Genomic DNA, 21,733 nt, shown 5'->3' with positions numbered 1-21,733 from the left:
AAGTCTCAGAATATAATACAGGAAGGAGAGACAGACCCGAGTTACTTCTTGTCCAGCCTTCTCTTCCTCAAAGATGAGGAAAGTGGTTCAAAGAGGTGAATTCTCTTCAGGCCTTGCGGGTGCTCCTCCACACAGCACCATCTTCCTCGATGGATTTCTCAATTCTGCTGTGTTTGCCATGTGTGAAGAGTTCCACCAACTTCTCTGACAACTCTCCCTACCACTTACAGTGTTATTACTACCACCATCACCACAGTCCCCAACAACAACATCACCGATCCCACCACAGCCAACACCATCATCACCATCGTCATCATCATTATCATTGACATGAACTCATTGTCTGACAAAGATAATAGTTTATTGACACTGGAAAGAATGAGACAGAGGTCACTAAGGGTAGCCTGTGCTGTTTCTGGATGCCAGATTGTGGAAACGAGTGGGAAGCAGAGCCCCATTTCCTCTCCCAGCCCAGACAGTTCTGTGGTGGCTCCCAACTCCTGCTCTTCTGTGTGCCCGATTTCCCACTGCTTCTTCCAGCAGCTGCTTCTACCCAGGTCCTCAGTGAATTCTTAGGACAAAAGAAACTCTTCCCTCCTATTTCTCGCATGGTTGGGGTCTTCTTGTCCTTTATGTCAAGCCCCAGGTCCCTGCGTTTAACCCCTCCCTGGTGTGCTCTTCACGACTCCATCTCACCCTCTTTCCCCTCTACAGCACTTCCAGTTCCTCTCTTTGAAAGCACATGTGCTGGAGTTCTGCAGTGCTTCAGGAAGTTGTCACTTAGTCAGGTCCTGACTGCAGACTCTCATAGATCTCGGTGAGCTCCTCTAACTTCTCCTCCAGAACCTGAGCCTCCTGTCGCAGCTCTGCAGCTGACTCTGTCTTTGCCCCATTGTGCAAATGCACTGAGTCCTGCACAAGGCTGTACACATCCACCAAGGCGAAGAGGCCTGCAGTTGCTGCACCCATGAGCCGGGTGCCTTTGGTCATTGCCAGAGTGGTGCCTCCAAAGGCTTTTTGCACCTGCTTACCGCTTCGAGCTGAGATTTTCCCAGTTTTAATGAAGCGGTTGGCCCTGGCTAGTAATCGAGGGTTGGATTGGGCCACCTTAAGTGCATAGAGGTTCTTCTCAATGCTTTGGAAAGTTTGCACACACTTCTTGGATGCAGCAACAACTTTGGGTGTGGCCTGACCCACAACCTGTAGAACCTCCTTCCCTGTGTCCAGTCTGCTTGTCAGCAGCTGCCTGGCTTCAGCTTGCGCTGACACCTTGTTTGAGTGGTCCACAATGCTGGCGGAAACACCAGTCACAGCAGCTGCTGTTCCCAGTCCCATCCCAGTAGCAGACAGCACCAGACTGCCACCTGCTGTCACAGGCGCCAGAGCAAAACCAAGCATGGTCAGGATGCCAGATACAGCACCCCCAGTGCTGGCCACCACATTGGTGATGGTACAGCCCTTGTGCACCTTGTCAATCCTCTCCGCAAGGGCATAGAGCTTGGCTATGTGCTCCTGCATCTCCTTTTTCACATTAGGAAATTCATTCAAGAACCTCTTCCTCGCCTGAAAGTCTTCATCACAGTCTGCTTGAAGATCAGTCAGAGCCTCACGCACAGCATCTGCCTCCTTCCTGTAACAGTAAAGGTTAAAGGATTAAGAAAGGCAGTTTGGCTGTTTGGAAAATGGCCTCAGTAAGGCCGATCCTCAATACATGACCAAGATTCATTATAATCAAATAAAAAGAATTACACAGATGCACACAAGTTTTTCTTTCAGATAAAAACATGCCTTCGATATCATTAGTTCATAAAAGGGTCCATGATGAAAGCATTTTCAGGTGCTCTTCAATGCTGCATATTTCATTTAGTGCCATCTCAGATAAAATCAATGCTGTGATGAGCAAAATATTTGTGAAGCAGGAGCTCTGCTGCTGAACACAGGGAAGTGGTGGTACAGTAGTGAGGAGCCTTAGCTCAGAGAACCTTAAAGCACAGTGAGGAGTTAGCCTTCACCAAAGGGAAGCCTGCACTTTGCCCTCAGCTACTGGGTTGTAACTTGGAGCCTCCTGAAGTTCCTGACTCCCAGGAGTGTCCCTGCTTGCCTTGGGACATTAGCAACAAGACCCTACTGGCTGTTTATCAGTAATCCAAAAACAAATCTGAAAAACACCAGAATCTGAAACCTTTGAGCACTGACATGATGCCACAAGTAGAGAGTTCCATACTTGACCCACACGATGGGTCGCACTCAAAGCCCAATAGTGCTTAAAGAATTAGATGAAATTACAATCATGCTGTGCATACAAGTTGTACAGAAAACTAACTGAATTTCACGTTTTGTTTTGAGTCACATTCATTGTGTATCTCTCAATGCACCAGCAACTATTTCAAAATCAGAAAATATTTATCATGTAAAATGTTCCTTATCCCAGGAATTTCCTATAATGGAGGTACATCCTTACAATGTGATGCATGACAGGGGTTTTGGGATCATTTCTGACTTCCAGAAAAACTTCAGATTGGGAAAAACGAGCCCCAGCTATTGAACTTACCTCCACCTTCTCTACCTACCTTACAGCTCAAGTGAACCCCTGAACCTGTGACTGGGACTTTCCCATTACATGTCATGAGCTAAAATGGCACCTTAGCCAGTGACACTGAGTTTGTGCAAAGGCCGTGTGAAGATAATTGGGAGACCAGGAGATCCTTCTGTGAATCTAGAGCATGCAGAGCAAAATAAAGAAATTGCATAGCATAATAGAGAAAGTCCTCTCTGTGCTGGGGACTCTGTGTCTTCAGACTCTCAATCTATGCAAAACAGGCTGTCCCCAACCCTAACTGAGGAATCTGACACTAAGTCACTGCCTTTCTGATGGTGAGGGCTACTCTGTGTGAAGAGAAGCAGGACCCACATGATAGCAGAGAACTCCGGGGTGACCAACAGAGTATGAAGGAGACAACCACTCCCCACCACAGCCCTCTGAGCTACCTGGGATGGAGCACAACAAGGACAGGAAAGGAGCCCTCACTAACTCTGAGTCCTCTGCTGGGCCCATGACCTCCCCATGCCCTGAGCCTTCAGCACCTGCCTTCTCTCCCTCTGTCCAGCCCTGCATCCCCAGCCTCCTTCTTACTGCTCTGCCCCAGACCCCGTCTGCTCCACCCCCAGCCCTGGCTCTGACCCTACTGCAGGTTGGTGTGGGCCTCCCGGAAGGGCATCTTCCCCCTCTGACACACAGCTCCCTAAGGTATAATCAGATTGGTCAGCTATTCCACTGAACACATGGCTATTCACGTCTCTGAGAAATGAGCCTGAAGCCCTGGGTTTGACAGCCAGGGTCCCACCCGGTTCTCTCCTACTCCGCTGTGGCCTCTACATCCTGGCCCAGCATGGTGGTGCACGCCAGCACTCCAAACACTCAGGAGGCTGAAGCAAGAGGATGGCCAGTTTGATGCCAGCCTGAGAAACATAGGGGTCCAAGGTCAGCCTGGATTACACAAAAGGCAGCAAGTGACTTTCATTAAAGTACCGCAGAAATGAGTGCCCTGTTGTATTTGCACAACTCCTCAGATACAAAGATAAATAGCCTGAGCCAGAACCCCTAGAAACACTACTCATGAGGTTTCCATTCGTATGAGTTTTCTCAAGTAATTCCCTCTTGGCTCCCACCTGGTGGGAGGACCCTTGGCCCTGTTCTCTTTCCTCCTCCTGATGTGTGTCAGACACATGCTAAGCATGTTCACACAGTCTTGTTTTTCTCACAATGACACTCCATTCATGAAGAAACTAAGGCAGGACATGGAGCAGAGGCCACACACTTGCACACTTGCACCCTGAGGCCATTCACTGCCAGGGATGACATGGAGATCATTTCCCTCAGGGACACCCTGAACCCCATCCACAGAAACAGTCTGAAGAAGCCGGGTCTGCCCCTGAGAACCGCAGCCCAATGGGGGTCTGTGTGGCATTGCTGTTGTGCCCCGTACAGGTGACCTGGTCAGATCAGTCGTCTCCACTATTATCTCCCAGGCGACATCATCAGTCAGCAAGTGCTGCAGATCCTCACTGCTCAGTGTGTCTAGGATATAATCAATGACAACTTCTGTGTAGCTGTCGCTCTCTGGTTGAGGAAAAAAAGGAATAATATCAGATGACAGTGCAGTGCAGTGCAGAGTAAAGAGCTTTGAGTACAGGTGGTTAACACTCATCCTAGGAGCTGCTGCCTCATGGGACACTTTAGACGGAGCAACTAGTGTTATGGAGCAAAATGAGTCCTCCAAATGCACGCGTTAAACCCTAAGTTCAGGGGCTCAGTTTGGAAACAGTTCCTTTAAATGTCTGGTTAGAGAGAACCAATGAGGTCATAAAGGTAGGACCTGAATCTTTAGGACTGGTATCCTTATAACAGCAAATCATACTCTGTCTCTGTCACTCTTCATCTTGACCTCTCCTCATGCACAGAGAAAGGCCAGTGAGGCGACTCCCTCTGCAAACCAGGAAGAGATCTCTGGCTGGAGACCAGCCCTGCCCCACCTTCATCATGGATTTTGCTTCCTGGACCAGCAAAAAAGAGGCATCTTTTGTTTAGGGTCCCAGCCTGTAGAGTCCTGCGATGGTCCCATGAGGGGACACACACACCAGGAAAGTGCTTTCAGCACAGAACTCAGAATGTGGACCTCAGCCTGGGGAGTGGGAACCTTCCAAGCATGGGTTCACCCACCCCTTCCCCTCTGTGTGCCACATGGTGTGTCCTGGCATCCTCACAATGTGAGCTTCAGCACCTCAGTGGGTTCTGAAATTTGGTGGTTGTGTTAAGTTGCACTTCTAAAAGGAAACTGGATTATCCATATGAGAACATGCTGAACATAGTGTGGATTGCTTTTGCAAATTACTTGTATGAAATTACACATACAATAATACTTTGGTTCACAAAATTGATTCTTTCCATGATTCTAGGGACAAACTCAGTTGATGAGAACCAAATTGAATTCAACGAATAGGTTCAGTGCTGACCTTATAAAGAAATTGGATATTGTTCTCATGAAGTTCAGTTTGGAAGTAAAGAAAGAATTGAGTTTATTAACATAAATACCACTGTATATAATAGATTTTATAAGTAGCACTGACAGTAAATGAACTTATATTTAGAGAGAAAGCAAGGGACAGAGAAAAGCCTCTTAGTGAGTGAGACCTAGACATGGATAGGAATCCAGAACTTGGAATCATTTAAAAATATTTTGCAAATGTTTGCTGTGATGAACACATTGTATGTATTTACCAAGGACAGTGTGACAATTCAAACAAATTTCTATGTTATCACCTCAAATATTTGTCATTTCTTTTTTTTTAATTTTATTTAAAAGGAAAAAGAGAAAAAACAAAAACAAAACAAAGCGGTGTAAGGGTACAAGTAATACAGAACTAGAAAAAAAAAACAGTAAGAAATCACCAGTTAATAGATTACACATTATCATCTTAGAGATAGTTGCTCAAGTCACAGTATCAAAGCATACAAAGTGGACATTCAAACAGTGAGACTGCAAACAGTTCTGTTCAATGATCCAACTAAAAACATTAATATGGCCAGCTATTTAACACCCCTAAACACACTTGCTGTTGTATCCTTTAGAGCACTTAAATATTTGTCATTTCATTGGGCTGAGAACATTCCATTTTTTTCACCATAAATTTGATACAAATAAAAAGTTTTTGATTTTTTAAAAAGCTCAGGGCACATGTGGCATACTGCTTTGAAATTACGGTACTCAGACACATTAATGTGTTGACACGGAAGCAAAGCAATGCTCACCTTACAGGAGGTAAGCACTGCGAGGACTGTAAGTGGTCTCAGGGCAGCAGAGGGCAGAGTTACTGCCTAAGTCACCAGAAAGAGCCCGCCTGCAGGACTGGAGGTAATGGAAGCACAGGAAGGGACATATTTCTCTGTGCCACTGCGACACAACAGAAAATGAGTTTGTCCTGCATCCTCAAAAGAGACATTATTTTTGTTTCATAGACAAATGGAGATCCAATCAGGAAATATGGTAGCCCAAAGCTACAAAGAAGAAAGCTCATCATTTAAATTCAACTGAAAGTGTTCATTTTATTGTATAATTTAGAAAATTAGTGTTTTAAAATTTGTCCATAACTTGTGCAGTCTTCTTTACAATTTGCCAGTGAGATTTGCAAAAACACATGAATGTTTTACACCACACGCTGCAGGGTAAAACTGTGATGAAAACAGAATCCCTTTGCTCTAAGCCAGGCTGAGGAGGGGATTCTTCAGGTTCATATGGATGGGCTGGGGCTGGACTCTCCACTCTGACCCTTGTGATCTGTGAGGAGCCCTGAGAGGCTGCCGCTGTGAAAGCACTGACTCTGCCCTGGCCTGCAGATGGCCAGCGGGGAACTACAGCAGGGTGGACACTTGGCATCTCTGCCTGCGATTCCTATCTGCCTCCTTTGCTCTGAGTCATCTCTCCTGCCTCAGCCTGGCTCAGCAGCTTCTGAGGAGCAGAGAGACCTCCCCAGGGCAGAGGCACTCCACCACTGCTGTGGGGAAGCCCCGCCTGACCAGTGCTGAGACCATGACCCACCAGGCTCCATCTGCATAGACTGTGTGACTGTGCACACTGCTGTCCCCTGTCTATACCATCCAGGAGCTCAGGGCAGCACCTCTGAGCATGGGGCTGAGGACTCAGGTCCCCCTGTCTCTCCCTGGAGCTCTACCCTTCTGTATCTCCTCCCTAATTTTCACCATTATTTTTATCAGTGGGAGTTTACAGAAGTAGCCAGACCTGATCTGCCCCGAATCCAACCACAAGCTTTTGTCTCTGGAACCAATTTCTTTTGGTCTCAGGAAACACAATTTCCGGTGGCACCTCTGGCCCCACGCTGGCCCCAATTGTTAAACAAGGAGGGGTTCATTGCAGCCCCAGCCCCACCTCAGCTCCAGGCTTCTCCCTCCCTTGTTCTTCCCCAAGGCTCCTCACAGCACTGTTTGCTCTCCAGGCTGGGGAAGAAGTGAGGAACGGACCTGGTTCTAACGTGCCCAGTGGAGGGGGAAGAAAACAGGACTGAAGGAAGGAGGGGTTACTCTAGGGAGGAGGTTGCTTCCTTTCACCCCAGGTTTTCCTTCCATGACAGATGAGTGGAATCAGTTGGGCCCCACTGGGCCAGGGCTGGAGGGAGCCACCTCCTCATGGACAGAGCCCCAGGGTCAGTGCCTGGGACAGGCAGGAGGGGCCTCCCAAAGGCAGACCAGTGTTCACCTGAAACCCTGACTAGAAGCTGGGCTGGGAAGAAGTGAGCAGCTGGGCCCCGTCCCTGAGGAGAGGACTGGGAAGGGAACCACAGGCTCTGCTCAGAAGATCCACGGGTCCCCCAGGGACTCCCCTTTTCCTTCCTCAACTGCTCTCCACAATGGCTCTGCCCAGGAGCTGCACCTCCGAGGAGGTGAGAGGGACCCGCCAGAGAAGAGGAAGCACAGTACCTGGGCAGGGGGTGCTGGCCATGTTAGCAGCAGCCTCTGTTATGTCAGCAGTGGTGTGTCTGAGAGGTTTTCTGTACAGCTCACCAGGGCTCCCAGGCTGGAGAGGAAGAGGAAACTGATTATGAAATCATGAAACCGAAAGGGAGCCCTATGGGGCAGAGGTGGCAAGAGGCAGGTGCTGCAGGCCAGCTCTCCAGGCTGCCCTCCCTGGAGGCAGTAAAGGTCAAACAGACTCGGCCCAGGGTGTGCTCCGCCCCCAGGCTCAGGGCTGCTCTTTCTTTCTTTCTTTCTTTCTTTCTTTCTTTCTTTCTTTCTTTCTTTCTTTCTTTCTTCCTTTCTGATTTTTATTAAGGAGGAAAAGAAAAAAAAACAGAAATAGGGTACAAGTTATACAGAATTTCAGAAAAAATAAGCAGTAGGAAATCACTAGCTAATAGATTACATATTGTTATCTTAGAAATAGTTGTTCAAGTTACAAAATTAAAGCATATAAAGTGGATTTTCAAACAGTGAGACTGCAAACAGTTCTGTTCAATGATCCAACAAAACTCAGTAATATGGTTATCTATCTTATACACTTAAATATATATGCGGTTATATTTTTAGAGCACTTTCTTTTCCTTTCTTTTGTACATTGACAATTACACATTTTGGGTTTTATTACGCCCACAGTTCTTACTACTTTTTTTTGAAGAGAGTAAAACCAAATGTGACATAACAGAACACAGTCAGTCAAATCAAAAGGATGAACATAATAGATAATGTAAAAACAAAATACTAGGTGATCAACAATGGCTACCATACTGCCTCTTGCTATCTTGAAAAGAATTGCCTATATCATCAGTTATAATAAAATTGAACAAAACAGTAAAGAATAAAACCAAAACATTGGAGACATTACAGGGCTTTAAAAGAAGATAATAGTCAACCAGAATAAGATAATGAATCTTACTGTCTTCACAGTTGTTGCCTATACTTTCGAACTTGATACTATCAAGCAAAGCAGAATAGAGGAAAATCAGTCAAAGCAAGATGGTGAGGGCTATATAGGGTTTCAAATCAAGTTAATAGGAAATCAAAGTGGGTTACTATAATAATATATCCTGCTTTTTTTATTTTTCCCTTAATTAAAAAGAAAAAATGAAAAAGTAAATAATTTAAAAAAGGAGACTGAGATAAAAGAGGGCATAACAACAAAACAGCACAGGTCAAAGCATAACCATTTAAGCAAAATAGTGTTTCACCACAAAACATCCCAACATAAAAGTAGTTACCATAATGTTTCTTTCCTTTATATCTTTGAGTATAACTTTGTATACTATAGCACAAAACATATCAAGACAATGTAAAACCATTCAAGAGAATGACAGTATTACAGGGTATTTAAACCAACTATCAGAAAATGAACAATTGTTTCTGTTTAATCTCCTTGTCTACAAAAATTTTTGCTTATATTATATATATATATACATATACATATATATACATATATATATAATAATAAAATCCAATAAGATACAACCTGTTAAAACCGATGGAGACAGAAAAATGAAAGCTTAATGGGACTTCAAAGCAAGGTGATACCAAATCAGCACTAGCTATTATGATGTCTTGTTTTCTCCAAAATAGCTGTTCCTACCATCCAGTCTTCTCTGCCTCATTTCTGTTGAGCTCTTTTCCTGTCATTTGTTATCAGTTTGTCTTCTTCATTTTGCTTTCTGCTTCATTATTTGTGGTCTCTCTGCCACTGTTTCTGAAGTCTTGGTATTTTCCTTTTTTAGAATATCCTGTAGTATTCTCTGTAAAGTTGAATTGGTGATTGCAAATTCCACTAGTTCCTTTTTATCCTGGAAGCACCTTGTTTTTCCATCAATTTCTAGGGACAGTTGTGCAGGATATATCAATCTTGGCTGAAGGTTGTTATCTTTCAAAGCTTGAATTATTTGTCTCCACGCTCTTCATGATTTGATGGTTTGTGCTGAGAAGTCTGCTGTAATTCTGATGGGCGTTCCCTTGTAAATGATCTGTTTCTTGTCTCTGACAGCTTTTAGTATTCTGTTCATATATTGGATTTCTGGAATTTTGATTATTATATGCCTGGGTGTAGCTCTGTTTGGGTTGTAGGTGGCTGGTGTCCTGAATGCCTCATACATCTGAATATCTTTACCTTTTGCTAAATTAGGGAAATTCTCTTGGATTATTTCTGTGAATAGCTTTTTGTAGTCCATTGGTTTGTGTCCCTACTTATTCTTTTATGTTCTTAATTCTTAGGTTGTAGATCCTCTTATCATCTTCTAGTCTTTGTATTATTGCTGTTTTTTTTTTGTTATTTTTAAGAAGTTTTTCATGTCATGCTCCCATATTACAAGTCTGCCCTCCAATTCAGATAATCTATCTTTAGTTTCTTTCAAGCTATTATGCCAGCTTTCAATAGAGTTTTTAGTTTCCTGGTAATCTCTTTGAACCTGCTTCATGTATTCTATGTTTTCTCTATTTTCTCCATCAAACAATTCTCCCCTTTTTTCTGTTCTTCCATTCCACCATCTGTTTTTTCTTGGGTGGTTCTTAACATTTCTCTAACTATTCTACTTATATCTTGCTTTATTTCGTTAAATACGTCATTTTTAAACTCGTCTGTGAGGCTCTGGAGATATCGCTTTATGTCTATTGGTGCCGTTTCTGATATTGCATGTTTTCTGTCTTCCTTTGCATTTCCCTTTCCTGGTCAGTGTTCTCAGGATTGGAGACTGAGGACCCTGTCTTGTTCCTTCCTCTTCCCATACTTTTTGTTCCTTCCATACAAGCGAATGTAGGAGGCCCAATTTTTTTCTCTTTTTTGGTTACAGTTTGTTTGAATTGTGCCAGCTAGGTGTTCCCACCCACTGCAGTATACTAGGGAGACAGAGATCTGGGCAGCCTCTGCTGGGTCCGCCCCTCCAGGTCAACCTACCAAAGTGCTAGGGTGCACTTCTAGGCGCTGGGACCTGTGTTGGGCTCGCCTACTGGGTCTAAGTCAGTGGTGTCACACTGGCCAGGCACTCCCCACCAATCCTGCTTGAGAGGGGAATATGTGACTGAAGTCACTGCAGCACCCCATTCCGGCAAGTCTGCCCGGTCCCAGTATGTACTTTGCTGGAGCCTCCTACCCTATGAAAGGGTCCCCATTCCCCTCACTCACCACAAGTCGATGTAAGGCTCCCTGCTAGTCCTGCTCTCAACTCTGTTCACAGATTTCCGCTCTCAGAGCTTTCATGTGTCTCTCTCCCTGCCCTGCAGATTTGGACGCAGCAGCAGCAGCAGCAGCAGGAAATTCAAATTGCAGCTTCCAGTGGTGCAGTTTCTAGCTTCCTTGATGAGATTTTATCTGTTCCTGTTATAGCACCAGGATTGGATTTCCAGTTGGTTTCTCTTAGCTTAGTTCATTCCTGGGTCAGCCTTGCTTAGGACTCCTCATACCGCAGCATTCCTGGATTCTAAGCTGGGTATCTCAGAGAGCCTCCATAGCTGCTGCTATCTATCCACCATGTTCTATTTAAAGGAAGGCAGTGGTCCTGCCCAGCTCCCTCTGCCTCACCCCTGCCAGGCAGAGGACCAGGGTCCTGTAAGGGAACAGGAGTGCAATGGGGTGAGCACCAGCCCTGTAGAAACCAGGGAGCCTACACACAGAGAGCAGATGGAATCACGCTCTGTGAGGAGCTGGCTGGAAGCACTGCACTCACTATTGATGCTGGGCGGTGTCTACTGAGGGTCTGCAAGGGGCAGCCCCTTCCCTGGGGCTCAATCAGTCTCCACACACTCCGTGGGGAAACAGTCATGGCTCCTTTTGTAGCTGTGAGAACTGTCAGGTAGGCCAGGTGAGGAGCCCAGATTTCACAGAGGTGCAGGGACCAGGGCTTGGACTCAGCACCCTCTGGTCCATATCCCATGCTTCGATGAGCACACTCTACTCCCTTCAGTACACATACTATACACCAGCGCATGCATGTTTACTGTCAGTGACACGTCTCATTCCAAATCCGTACCTGGTACCCTGTGCCCATCTCCCTATCTTAGTAATCCTACCTGTGCTCCAGGGTGCCTGAGGCCTGCCTGGCCAGGCTTCTACACTGCAGCGGCTGCACAGTGCCCTCTGCTGCCCCGACCGGCTGTTGCATCTCAGATTGTTTCTCACCATTTGTGTGAAAAAAGCTCAGAGATTCTCCTGTGTGAACTTTGCTAGCATTACCCTCCCTTGTTCTGTGACACTCCCCATCATCTTAGTGTGCCACGGAAAGGACCTAAGTGCCTAAGAGATCACAGCTCCATGCCCTTGGAATTTCCGACTTCCAGAACCAAGAGCTAAATAATCCCCCAATTTATAAATTACCTGGTCTCAGGCATTTTGTTATAGCAACAGACATACTCTGTCATGACTAAAACAAATGACTGATTTTTGTTATCATGACCAGCATCATCCTGCTTCCGGTCCCTTCGCTATACAGAGGGGTTTGTTGAGATGGCCATAGATAGAATCGTTCCTCATGTCCCACAGCCACATTAACAGACCCAAACTGAGACCCATCCACAGGGCTTCTATCTAGCACCCCTTCCTGAGGGCTCCCACTCCTCCCTCAAGGAATGCAGCAAACTCACCTGTTCCACTGGCCAGGGAGTGACCAGCATGTTTTTGGGTTGGAGGACACTGCCCTCAGAGACATGAATGGCTTCTGTCTCATGAGAAGGAAAGAATAAGCCCAGGCAGGTGTGAAGCATCCCTGTGAGGACTACCTGAGGTGGACACAGCTCCCAGCAGGTCCTTTTCTCATATTCTCCTACTCGGACATAGCAGGTCTGGTCACATCTGGACACAGCCCTCTCAGGAGACGTTGTCGCAGCACCGTAAGGCTCCCAGGCCACCAGATGCCTGGCCATCGAGTACAAAGCTGCCCTCTTCCCCTTGCTCCTGGCTGTGCCTTGTCTTGGCCACAGAACATCTGGGGGTTTGTTTCCTGGGGATTCTGGCTATTAGTGATGACCGTCTGACCCAGGCCTGACCACTGAGGAGCAAGAGAAGCTCATCAAAGAGATTTCTTGGGGTCCTGTTGCTCTAAACGCCAAGTGTTACTGAACAAACAGCTGCCCCTTTCTCCTTTGACCAACTTTCAGTGGTGCCTGACCCTGCTGACAGCCTGGCACTCTGAGGTCACAAGATGCTGGGACTGTGAGCTGAGTCAGAGGCCTGGGCACAGAGAAAGATTGGGGTCCTGGTGACTCCACACATCGTCAGTGATTCTGCTCCTGGGGTCACACCCTCTCTTCTCACTCGATCTCGCTCTGACTCTCATCTGGGACCTGAGCCCTGTGTCAGTGTGGGACACAGTGACTAAGACAGTGTGTCCGCCAGCTTTCGATTCCCACAAAGGCTATCGGTGAGAGGGAAAGGAAAGCGCTTCGAAGAAGCCTGAGAGCGATTGGTGTGCAGAGGAGCGGCTGGGTGGATCTGGGATGCCTCATCGGCCTCTCCGTGTGTCTGGAGGACTGTGGATATCTCTGCAAGCAGGGAGGGATCGCAGGTTCCTGAGGCACTGCGGCCTGTGGTGAGTACCCTAACCCAGCTGCGATTGGAGAGCTGTGGAGCTTCCAAGGGGCAGGTGGGCGCACAGTGTCCCTGAGGCCCAGCTTGTCTGGAACTGCGGAGTTCTGAGCAGGCAGTGGAGGGCCATTGGTTCTGCAGGCCCAGTAGCTTGGGGTAGCATGGTGCCAGAGTCTCAGTAGCTGCAAACATAGTAGGGGATTTTCAACAGATCCTGAGGAAGCTTTCAAATAACACTTGAAACACAGAAATATAGGAAAATGACAAAATAAAACACCAAATTACAACCTCAAACCTCCAGCCCATCTCAGAAACCCTAGGAGCAATGTATATAGAAGAAAATATATGCCATCCACCTCAAATATCAGACACAATAGCTACTGAAATTGAGAAGCAACTCCAGGAAGCTTTAGAGAAATTCAAACTTGAAATAATCTCCCAGATAAAAGAAGCAATGATAAAAGAAATGAAAGAGATCCTGAATATATCTAAAGAACACAGATAAAAAATTGGAGGAACTAAACAAAAAGATAGAATCCCTAGACAAGCAATATAAGAAACAAACAGAATATATAATGCAGATGCACAGAGATATACAGGAAATAAAAAATTCCACTGAAAGTTGTAAAAACCGCCTTAATGAAAGTGAAGATAGAATTTCAGACCTTGAAGACAGGATTGCAGCTAGTGAACAGGAAAGGAAAGATCTTTTAAAAGTAACAAGGAATCAGGAAACAACAATTCAACAACTGCAAGACGATGCAAAGAAGAATAACATAAGAATGATAGGGATTAATGAAAAAGAAGCAGACAACATAAAGGATGTCAAGAAGATATTTAGAGAAGTAATAGCTGAAAATTTCCCAAGCATGAGATCAGAAACTGACATCAGGATCAGTGAAGCATATAGAACTCCAAATAGTCATAACCAAAATAAAACTACACCCAGACATATAATAATCACCATCCCAGAAATCCAACACAAGAATGCATTATTAAAAGCTGTCAGAGAGAAAAGACAGATCACTTATAAAGGAAAACCTATCAGAATCACAGCAGACTTCTCAGCACAAACAATAAAGTCAAGAAGAGCATGGAGTGAAGTATTCCAGATCCTAAAGCAAAATGATTTCGAACCTAGACTGATATATCCTGCAAAACTACCATTCAAAATTGATGGTGAAATACGATACTTCCATGACAAAGAACAGCTGAAGAACTTCATGAACACCAAACCAACCCTGCAAAAAATATTGAAAGACAGTTTAGATACACAAAGGAAAAAACCACTAAGCAAAGCAAATAATTAAACAGAACAGAGAGATAAAGATGCAACAGCAGAGAGATAACATTCCTACAATAAACCAGCATTTAACAGTAATAACCATTAATGTAAATGGTCTCAATGCACCAATCAAAAGAAACAGACTAGCAGAATGGATCAAGAAACAAAATCCAACCATATGCTGTTTATAGGAAACCCATCTACCCAGAAGGATACGCACAGACTGAAAGTTAAAGGATGGAAAACAATTCTTCATGCAGCAGGAATCCAAAAAAAAAGGCAGGAGTAGCCATTCTGTTTGTAGACAACGTGAACTTTAAACCAACAATGACCATAAAGGACAAAGAAGGTCACTACATACTCGTAAGGGGAAAACTCCAAGAGGAAGAGATAACTATCTTAAATATATACACACCAAACTCCAGAGCACCCAGTTATATAAAACAATTATTAACAGAAATGAAAACTCAAATTATCAGTAACACAATTGTAACAGGAGACCTAAACACGCCATTGACACCAAGGGACAGATCAACCAGACAGAAAATGAGCAAAGAAATAACAGAACTGAATCACACCTGTGAACAAATGGATTTGATAGACATATACAGAATGTTCCACCCAATGACATCAGAATACACATTCTTCTCAGCAGTACATGGATCATTCTCTAAAATAGACCATATATTAGCTCACAGAACATATTTAAACAAATGCAAAAGAGTTGAAATCATCCCTTGCATGTTATCGGATCATAGCGCTCTGAAATTAGAAATTAATGATAAAAGATACTGCAAAAATCCCGCAAACACATGGAAACTGAATAACACACTCTTGAGTAATCAGTGGGTCACAGAAGAAATTAAAGAAGAAATTAAACAATACCTAAAAGAAAATGAAAATGCAGATACAACTTACTGGAATCTGTGGAATGCAATGAAAGCCATCCTCAGAGGAAAATTTATTGCACTGAGTTCCCACATCAGGAAAACAGAACGAATACAAATAAATAACTTGATGCTACACCTCAAACAGCTAGAAAAAGAAGAGCAAGTCAAGCCCAAAGCCAAAAGAAGAGAGGAAATTATAAAAATCAGAGCAGAAATCAATGCAATAGAGACTAAGAAAACAATCCAAAGAATCAACGAATCAAAGAGTTGGTTCTTTGAAAGAATAAATAAAATTGATAAGCCCCTAGCCAACCTTATTTAAAAAAGGGAAGAAAAAGCTCAAATTCATGCAATAAAAATGAAAAAGGTGAAATCAATACAGACCCAATAGAAATACAGAAGATCAACACCTATTTCGAAAAACTCTACTCTCAAAAGTTTGATAACACAGAAAAAATAGACAGATTCTTAGAAACATATGAAGTTCCAAAGCCAGATCAAGAGGATTTAAAACTGTTGAATAACCCAATCTCTGTTAATGAAATTGAAAATGTAATTAAGTCCTTGCCCACCAAGAAGAGCACAGGCCCAGATGTATTCACTGCAGAATTCTACAAGAAATACAAAGAAGACCTACTGCCAACACTCCTCAAACTATTCAATGAAACTGAAAGGGAAGTAATCCTTCCTAAGTCATTCCTGGAAGCAAATATTACTCTAGTACCAAAACCTGAGAAAGACCCAACTAAAAAAGAGAACTATAGACTGATCTCCCTAATGAACACAGATGCAAAAATCCTCAATAAAATATTGGCAAATAGGATGCAGCAAATCATCAAGAAGATTATACACCATGACCAAGTGGGATTCATCCCAGGAATGCAAGGATGGTTCAACATACGCAAATCAATAAATGTAATCCACCATATCAATAAAGCCAAAAATAAGAATCACATGATCATTTCTATAGCTGCAGAAAAAGCCTTCAATAAGGTTCAACATTTATTCATGATAAGAACTTTACAGAAAATTGGAATAGATGGTCTTTACCTCAATATAATAAAGGCCATTTATGACAAACCAACAGCCAGCATCATACTAAATGGCCAACAATTGAAAGCCTTTACTTTAAAATCAGGCACAAGACAAGGATGTCCTTTATCACCACTCCTATTTAATATAGTACTGGAAGTACTAGCCAGAGCAATTAGGCAAGAAAGAGAAATAAAAGGGGTAAAGATAGGAAAAGAAGACGTTAAATTATCATTGTTTGCAGATGACATGATACTCTACATAGAAGACCCCCTAAAGTCCATTGAAAGACTCTTAGATACAATAAATAAATTTAGTAATGTGGCTGGATACAAAATCAATACTCAGAAATCAATAGCATTCCTATACACGAACAACAAAATCACAGAGAGGGAAATAAGAGAAACTGGACTATTCACATTAGCAGGCAAAAAAATGAAATATTTAGGAATTACTCTTATGGAAGAAGTGAAAGACTTATACAGTGAAAATTATAACACACTGAAAAAGGAAATTGAGGATGATCTCAGAAAATGGAAAGACATCCCTTGCTCATGGGTAGGAAGAACAAACATTGTGAAGATGGCCATTCTCCCAAAACTCTTATACAGATTCAATGCAATCCCAATAGAAATACCATCAACATACCTTATAGATCTAGAGAAATCACTCCTAAATTTCATCTAGAACCAAAAGAGACCTAGAATCGCAAAGGCAAGTCTAAGCAACAAAGACAAAGCAGGAGGCATCACAATTCCTGACTTGAAGTTATACTACAAAGCAACAGTAGTAAAATCAACATGGTATTGGAATCAAAACAGAGCCGAAGATCAAGGAATAGATTAGAAGATACAACTACAACTACAAACACACTCAACCACCTTATCTTTGATAAAGGAACCAAGCAGGTTCATTGGAAGAACGACAGTCTCTTTAATAAATGGTGCTGGAAAAACTGGCTCTCCATTTGCTGAAAACTAAAGCTAGACCCATGTCTATCACCATGTACTAAATTAAAATCTAAATGAGTCAAGGATCTGAATATTAAAACAGAAACACTAAATCTATTGGAAGACAAATTGGGTAGAAACCTTGGAGACATAGGAGTAGGTAGAGAATTCATGAACAGGAATCAAACCGCACGGAAATACTTCCCAGAATCAATAACTGGGACCACTTCTTATTAAAAAGTTTCTGCATGTCAAAAGAAATCTCCAGCATAGTGAAAAGAAAACCTACAAACTGGGAAAAGATTTTAGTGAACTCTCTCTCAGACAAGGGACTCTTGTCTAAAACATATAAAGAATTAAAAAAACTCAGACCTCCAAAATTCAAAGATCCAATCCAAAAATGGGCATCTTAGATGAATACGCAATTCTCAGATGAAGAAAGGCAAATAGCAAATAGATACATGAAAAAATGTTCATCATCATTGGTCATTAGAGAAATGCAAATTAAAACCACACTGAGATACCATCTCACTCCTGAAAGAATGGCCAGGATCAAGAAAACCAACAACAACAGATGCTGGAGAGGCTGTGGGGAAAAAGGAACTCTCCTGCACTGTTGGTGGGAGTGTAGACTGGTACAGCCTTTGTGGAGGTCTGTCTGGAGATTTCACAAAAAGTTGGGATTGGAAATCCCATTTATTCCAACTATTCCATTTCTAGGCATATTCCCAGAAGAACTGAAAGCATCATACCACAGGGATATATGTGCACCTATGTTTATAGCAGCACAATTTGTAATCGCCAGATCTTGGAAACAACCCAAGTGTCCATCAACTGAGGAATGGATAAAAAAGTTGTGGTATTTCTATACAATGGAGTATTATTCAGCTATAAAGAAGGATCACATTGAGATATTTATCAATAAATGGGCGCAGCTTGAGACCATACTCATAAGTGAAATAAATCAATCTCGCATGTGTGAATACCGAATAGTTTCCCTAATGAGAGTAACGATTCAAATATATAAAAATATGTGGTAATCATGATTCCCCATTACGTGGCCTTGAAGCCTTATAAAGTTTTCACTTATTAATTGGAAAGGCTTTACTCTGGGCTTCTTGATATGGAAATATTTGAAGCTATAGTATATGAAGTTTATCCAAATATTTCAAGGAAAAGACAGACACTACGGTAACTACTATTAAGTAGGGTTATTTGGTGGTGAAGCACTAGGTTGCTGAAACAGTCATGCTTTGACCTGTATTGTTATATTGTTATGTCCTGTTTTATCTCAATCTCTCCCATATTCTTTAAAAACATTATTTAGTTCTTATGCTTGTTTTAATTAAGGGGAAAAATTAAAAAAATTAGCAGGATACATAATAGTAACTCTTTATGATTTCCTATTAACTGGTTTTGAAATCCTGTAATACTCCCACGATCTTGTTTTGACTGATTAGACTCTGTTCCATTCTGTATGATAGTATCAAGTTTGAGGGTATAGGCAACTACTTTGAAGGCAATAAGATTCACTAAGATGCCCATTCTGGTTTGACTATTGTCTCCTTTGGAAGTCCTGTAATGTTTACAATGCCTAAGTTTTATTGGTCTTGTTCTCTACTGTTTTGTTCAACTTTATAATATCTAATGAGATAGACAAATCTTTTTAAGGAAACAAGAGTCATTGTTGATAACCCTTGTTGATAACCTTGTACTCTGTTTTACATCATGTGCTATGTCTATCCTTGGTTTTGACTGACAGCTTTGTTTTGCCATATTTGACTTTATTCTCTCCCCCCCCAAAAAAGTAATAAGAACTAAGGAGTAATAAAATCCAAAATGTGTAAATTTTGTTGTAAAAAAGAGAGGGGAAAAAAAGAGCTCTAACGGATATAACTGCAAGTGTGTTTAGGGGTGTTAAATAGCTGACTATATTAATGTTTTTGGATCATTGAACACAGCTGTTTGCAGTCTCTCTGTTTGAATGTCCACTTTGTATTCTTTGATACTGTGATTTGAGCAACTATTTCTAAGATGATAATATGTAATGTATTAACAGGTGATTTCTTACTGTTTTTTTTTTTTTTTTTTGTAGATCTGTATTACGTGTACCCTTACACCGCTTTGTTTTGTTTTGTGTTTTTCTCTTTTCCTTTTAAATAAAATTAAAAAAAAAAAAGAAGCCTGGGAGCACCTGCCTGGCCCTGTCCTGGCCACAGCCTCTGCCCACTGAGGCAGCCTCCCTTCCCTATCAGCTGCGCTCTGGGTTCTCCTAGGCAAGGCAGGTTCTAGCACAGCCTCTTCCTCTCAGTGGTCAGTATGGTCAGTTTCCAAGGATAAGACAGCACACACCTCCTGAGGATCCTTTACAAGCTGCCAAGGTCAAGTTAAAGCCCTGAACCCAGCACCCAGGCCCTCCTGCCTGCAGCAGCTCCTGCTTCCCACCTCTCCCTGTCCAGCAAGCACTTTAGTTCCAGGCCCTGCCTGGACCATGATTTGCACATCATACTCATGACCTTTGCTTTAATGCGCCTGTCACTGGATTCCTTCCTGGCCTTCCCCACCATACCAAGCCCAACTCGTTCCTGGTGGCGTCCCCAACGCTGTGGGGAAGCACCTGGTCCTTCTATTTGGACATCCAGGTTACTGTGTTCACCCTAGCCAGGGCTTCTGGTGTCATGTCCTCCTCAGCCTCCCCTGGGCCCCAGGAATCTCAGTCCCTTCCCCGGGCTTCAGTTGGATCCTGGGACAATGTAGGTGAGACAACTGCAGATCCTTCTGTCTCAAAAGAAAACCCTTTGTCCACTTAAGCCTCTGCAGGTATCCTCGTCTCCGGGTGACCAGGCCACAAAACAAGTCAGTCCCCTGTCCTCCACCTCTCCTGGTTCATCCAAATTTCTGGAGGCAGAGGCCACTAGCACATCCACCTTTCCTCAGGGTCACCAGGCTTTGTCGCCTTCCACCTGAGCTGAGCCCAGGAGAGCTCTGTGCCCCATCTGTGTGGTCTTCTCCTCTCTTCTGCTTGAGGTCTTAGGGAGGGGAGCAGTCAGACACAAACTTGGGCACAAATCCAGCCTCTCCTGTGCTTCAACTGTGGGACCTGGGGCTGAATTCCCAACCTCCGTGAGCTCATCTATTGCTTGGGGATCCTAATGATTTCCTGGAAGAGATGTTATGAGGATAAGGAGATGGGGCTTCCCCAAAGTGCCACAGAATGCTGCTCTGTGTTGGTACTCACCTGACCTGTGCTAAGCTGTGTGGATCCTGTTGTCAGCTGTGGGCTGAGTGGTGAGCAGAGATGTCCTCTGGGCAGAGAGATCCAGGCTCCAGATATGAAAACTGAAACTTAGAATTTGTCAGCAGCTCGTGACTTCACAACTACAGGTTCTTCCTAATGAGAGCCACTCTCACCCCACCCTCTTTGATGACTCATGAACCTCAGCTGCCAGATGCTTTCTGTCAGCTTGCCTCTGGTGAAGGAAAAAGACCAGCCACTGACAGACAGGGGAACCCTCCAATCAGCATGCCTGGCCGCCCCAGGGATTGCAGTAACCTCGCCCATAACACAGAGCTGCTTCCAGCACACCGGCCACCGAGTCCCCTTTCAGCATCTGCTCAGCACCCACATGGCCTGCAACCTGCTACACATTTCTAGATACCTGCTGGGGACATTGTGTCCATGGATAAGGGAGAGGACCGATCTAGGGATAGGAAATGGTTTTATAAACACTTGAGCAAGTACTATACCCCAGGCCCTATGTGGCTCCTGAATTTTACTGGAGCTTCCCTGTGCTGTCTCCTCTGAGATCCCTCGAGCATCTCTGCCCAGAGATGCTCTGCTTCCTGCTAGTACCACTGGTGGACACCAAACCCTGTCCTTTTTTTTCCTCTCAGAACCAACAACACTAAGATCAAGGCCGTATTGAGCAACAAAAAAGGTTTTTATTTTGGCCAAGAAATATGAGACAGACTCAGAATCCATCTTCTCAACCTGATAGGAGTGGGAAAGTCATAAGCGTAAGGCTTAGAAAATGAGGCAGAGGAAAGGGAAATCATTGACTTCTTTCCTGGGGATGCCTGGACACTGTCCTGGAACTTGGGCATGGCCTCTCTTCACTTTGCTCATTGTTCTTCCTAGCCATCGCCATGGCCACGGTTAAGATCGTCTCAATGTGAGGGGAAACCACTTAGCATGCCATTCTCCTGCCTTCCCAGGCAATCAGTCCCTCTCACATGCACTCCCTACATGCTACCATCCGTCATGTGGTGCAGGCACAGAGACCTCACAAGAGCCTGCACCATGCTCTGTGGACCTTCAGCTTCCAAAACTTCAAGCAAAATAAATATATTACTGGCCTCAAATATTGCACTATAATGAAAAGCTGACTAACACAAGCAGTGATGGAAAGATGAGTAAGAGTCAGGAGCAAACTCCCAGGAAGCAGGCAGCACCTAGAGGGCTCCAGCCACACACACTGAAGGATGGAGAGGAAGCAAGGACGCTTCGCCTGT

General features: G+C 43.8%; 1 protein-coding gene across 2 annotated transcripts; it reads right to left on the bottom strand.

Annotated features, from left to right (window-relative positions):
* Positions 1–339: 339 nt before the first annotated feature.
* On the bottom strand, positions 340–20,633 carry LOC100727314 (apolipoprotein L2-like). 2 transcript variants are annotated; one of them, XM_013153216.3, is made up of 4 exons: positions 20,460–20,633; positions 7,493–7,589; positions 3,994–4,120; positions 340–1,630 (listed from the first exon to the last, which is right to left on the bottom strand). In XM_013153216.3, exons 2-4 carry the CDS (start codon positions 7,512–7,514, stop codon positions 781–783), a joined length of 999 nt encoding a protein of 332 aa, XP_013008670.1. In that variant the 5' UTR covers positions 7,515–7,589; positions 20,460–20,633; the 3' UTR covers positions 340–780. The 2 variants fall into 2 exon arrangements, with proteins under 2 accessions (XP_013008670.1, XP_063094528.1); XM_063238458.1 differs by having other exon boundaries at positions 20,465–20,483.
* Positions 20,634–21,733: the final 1,100 nt, after the last annotated feature.

This window comes from Cavia porcellus, unplaced genomic scaffold, assembly GCF_034190915.1.
Source record: "Cavia porcellus strain 051 isolate PalLab524CR breed Dunkin Hartley unplaced genomic scaffold, mCavPor4.1 scaffold_27, whole genome shotgun sequence".
Classification (NCBI taxonomy): domain Eukaryota; kingdom Metazoa; phylum Chordata; class Mammalia; order Rodentia; family Caviidae; genus Cavia; species Cavia porcellus.
Note: the sequence above shows the minus strand (reverse complement) of the source record. Positions and strands in the feature narration are given on the sequence as shown.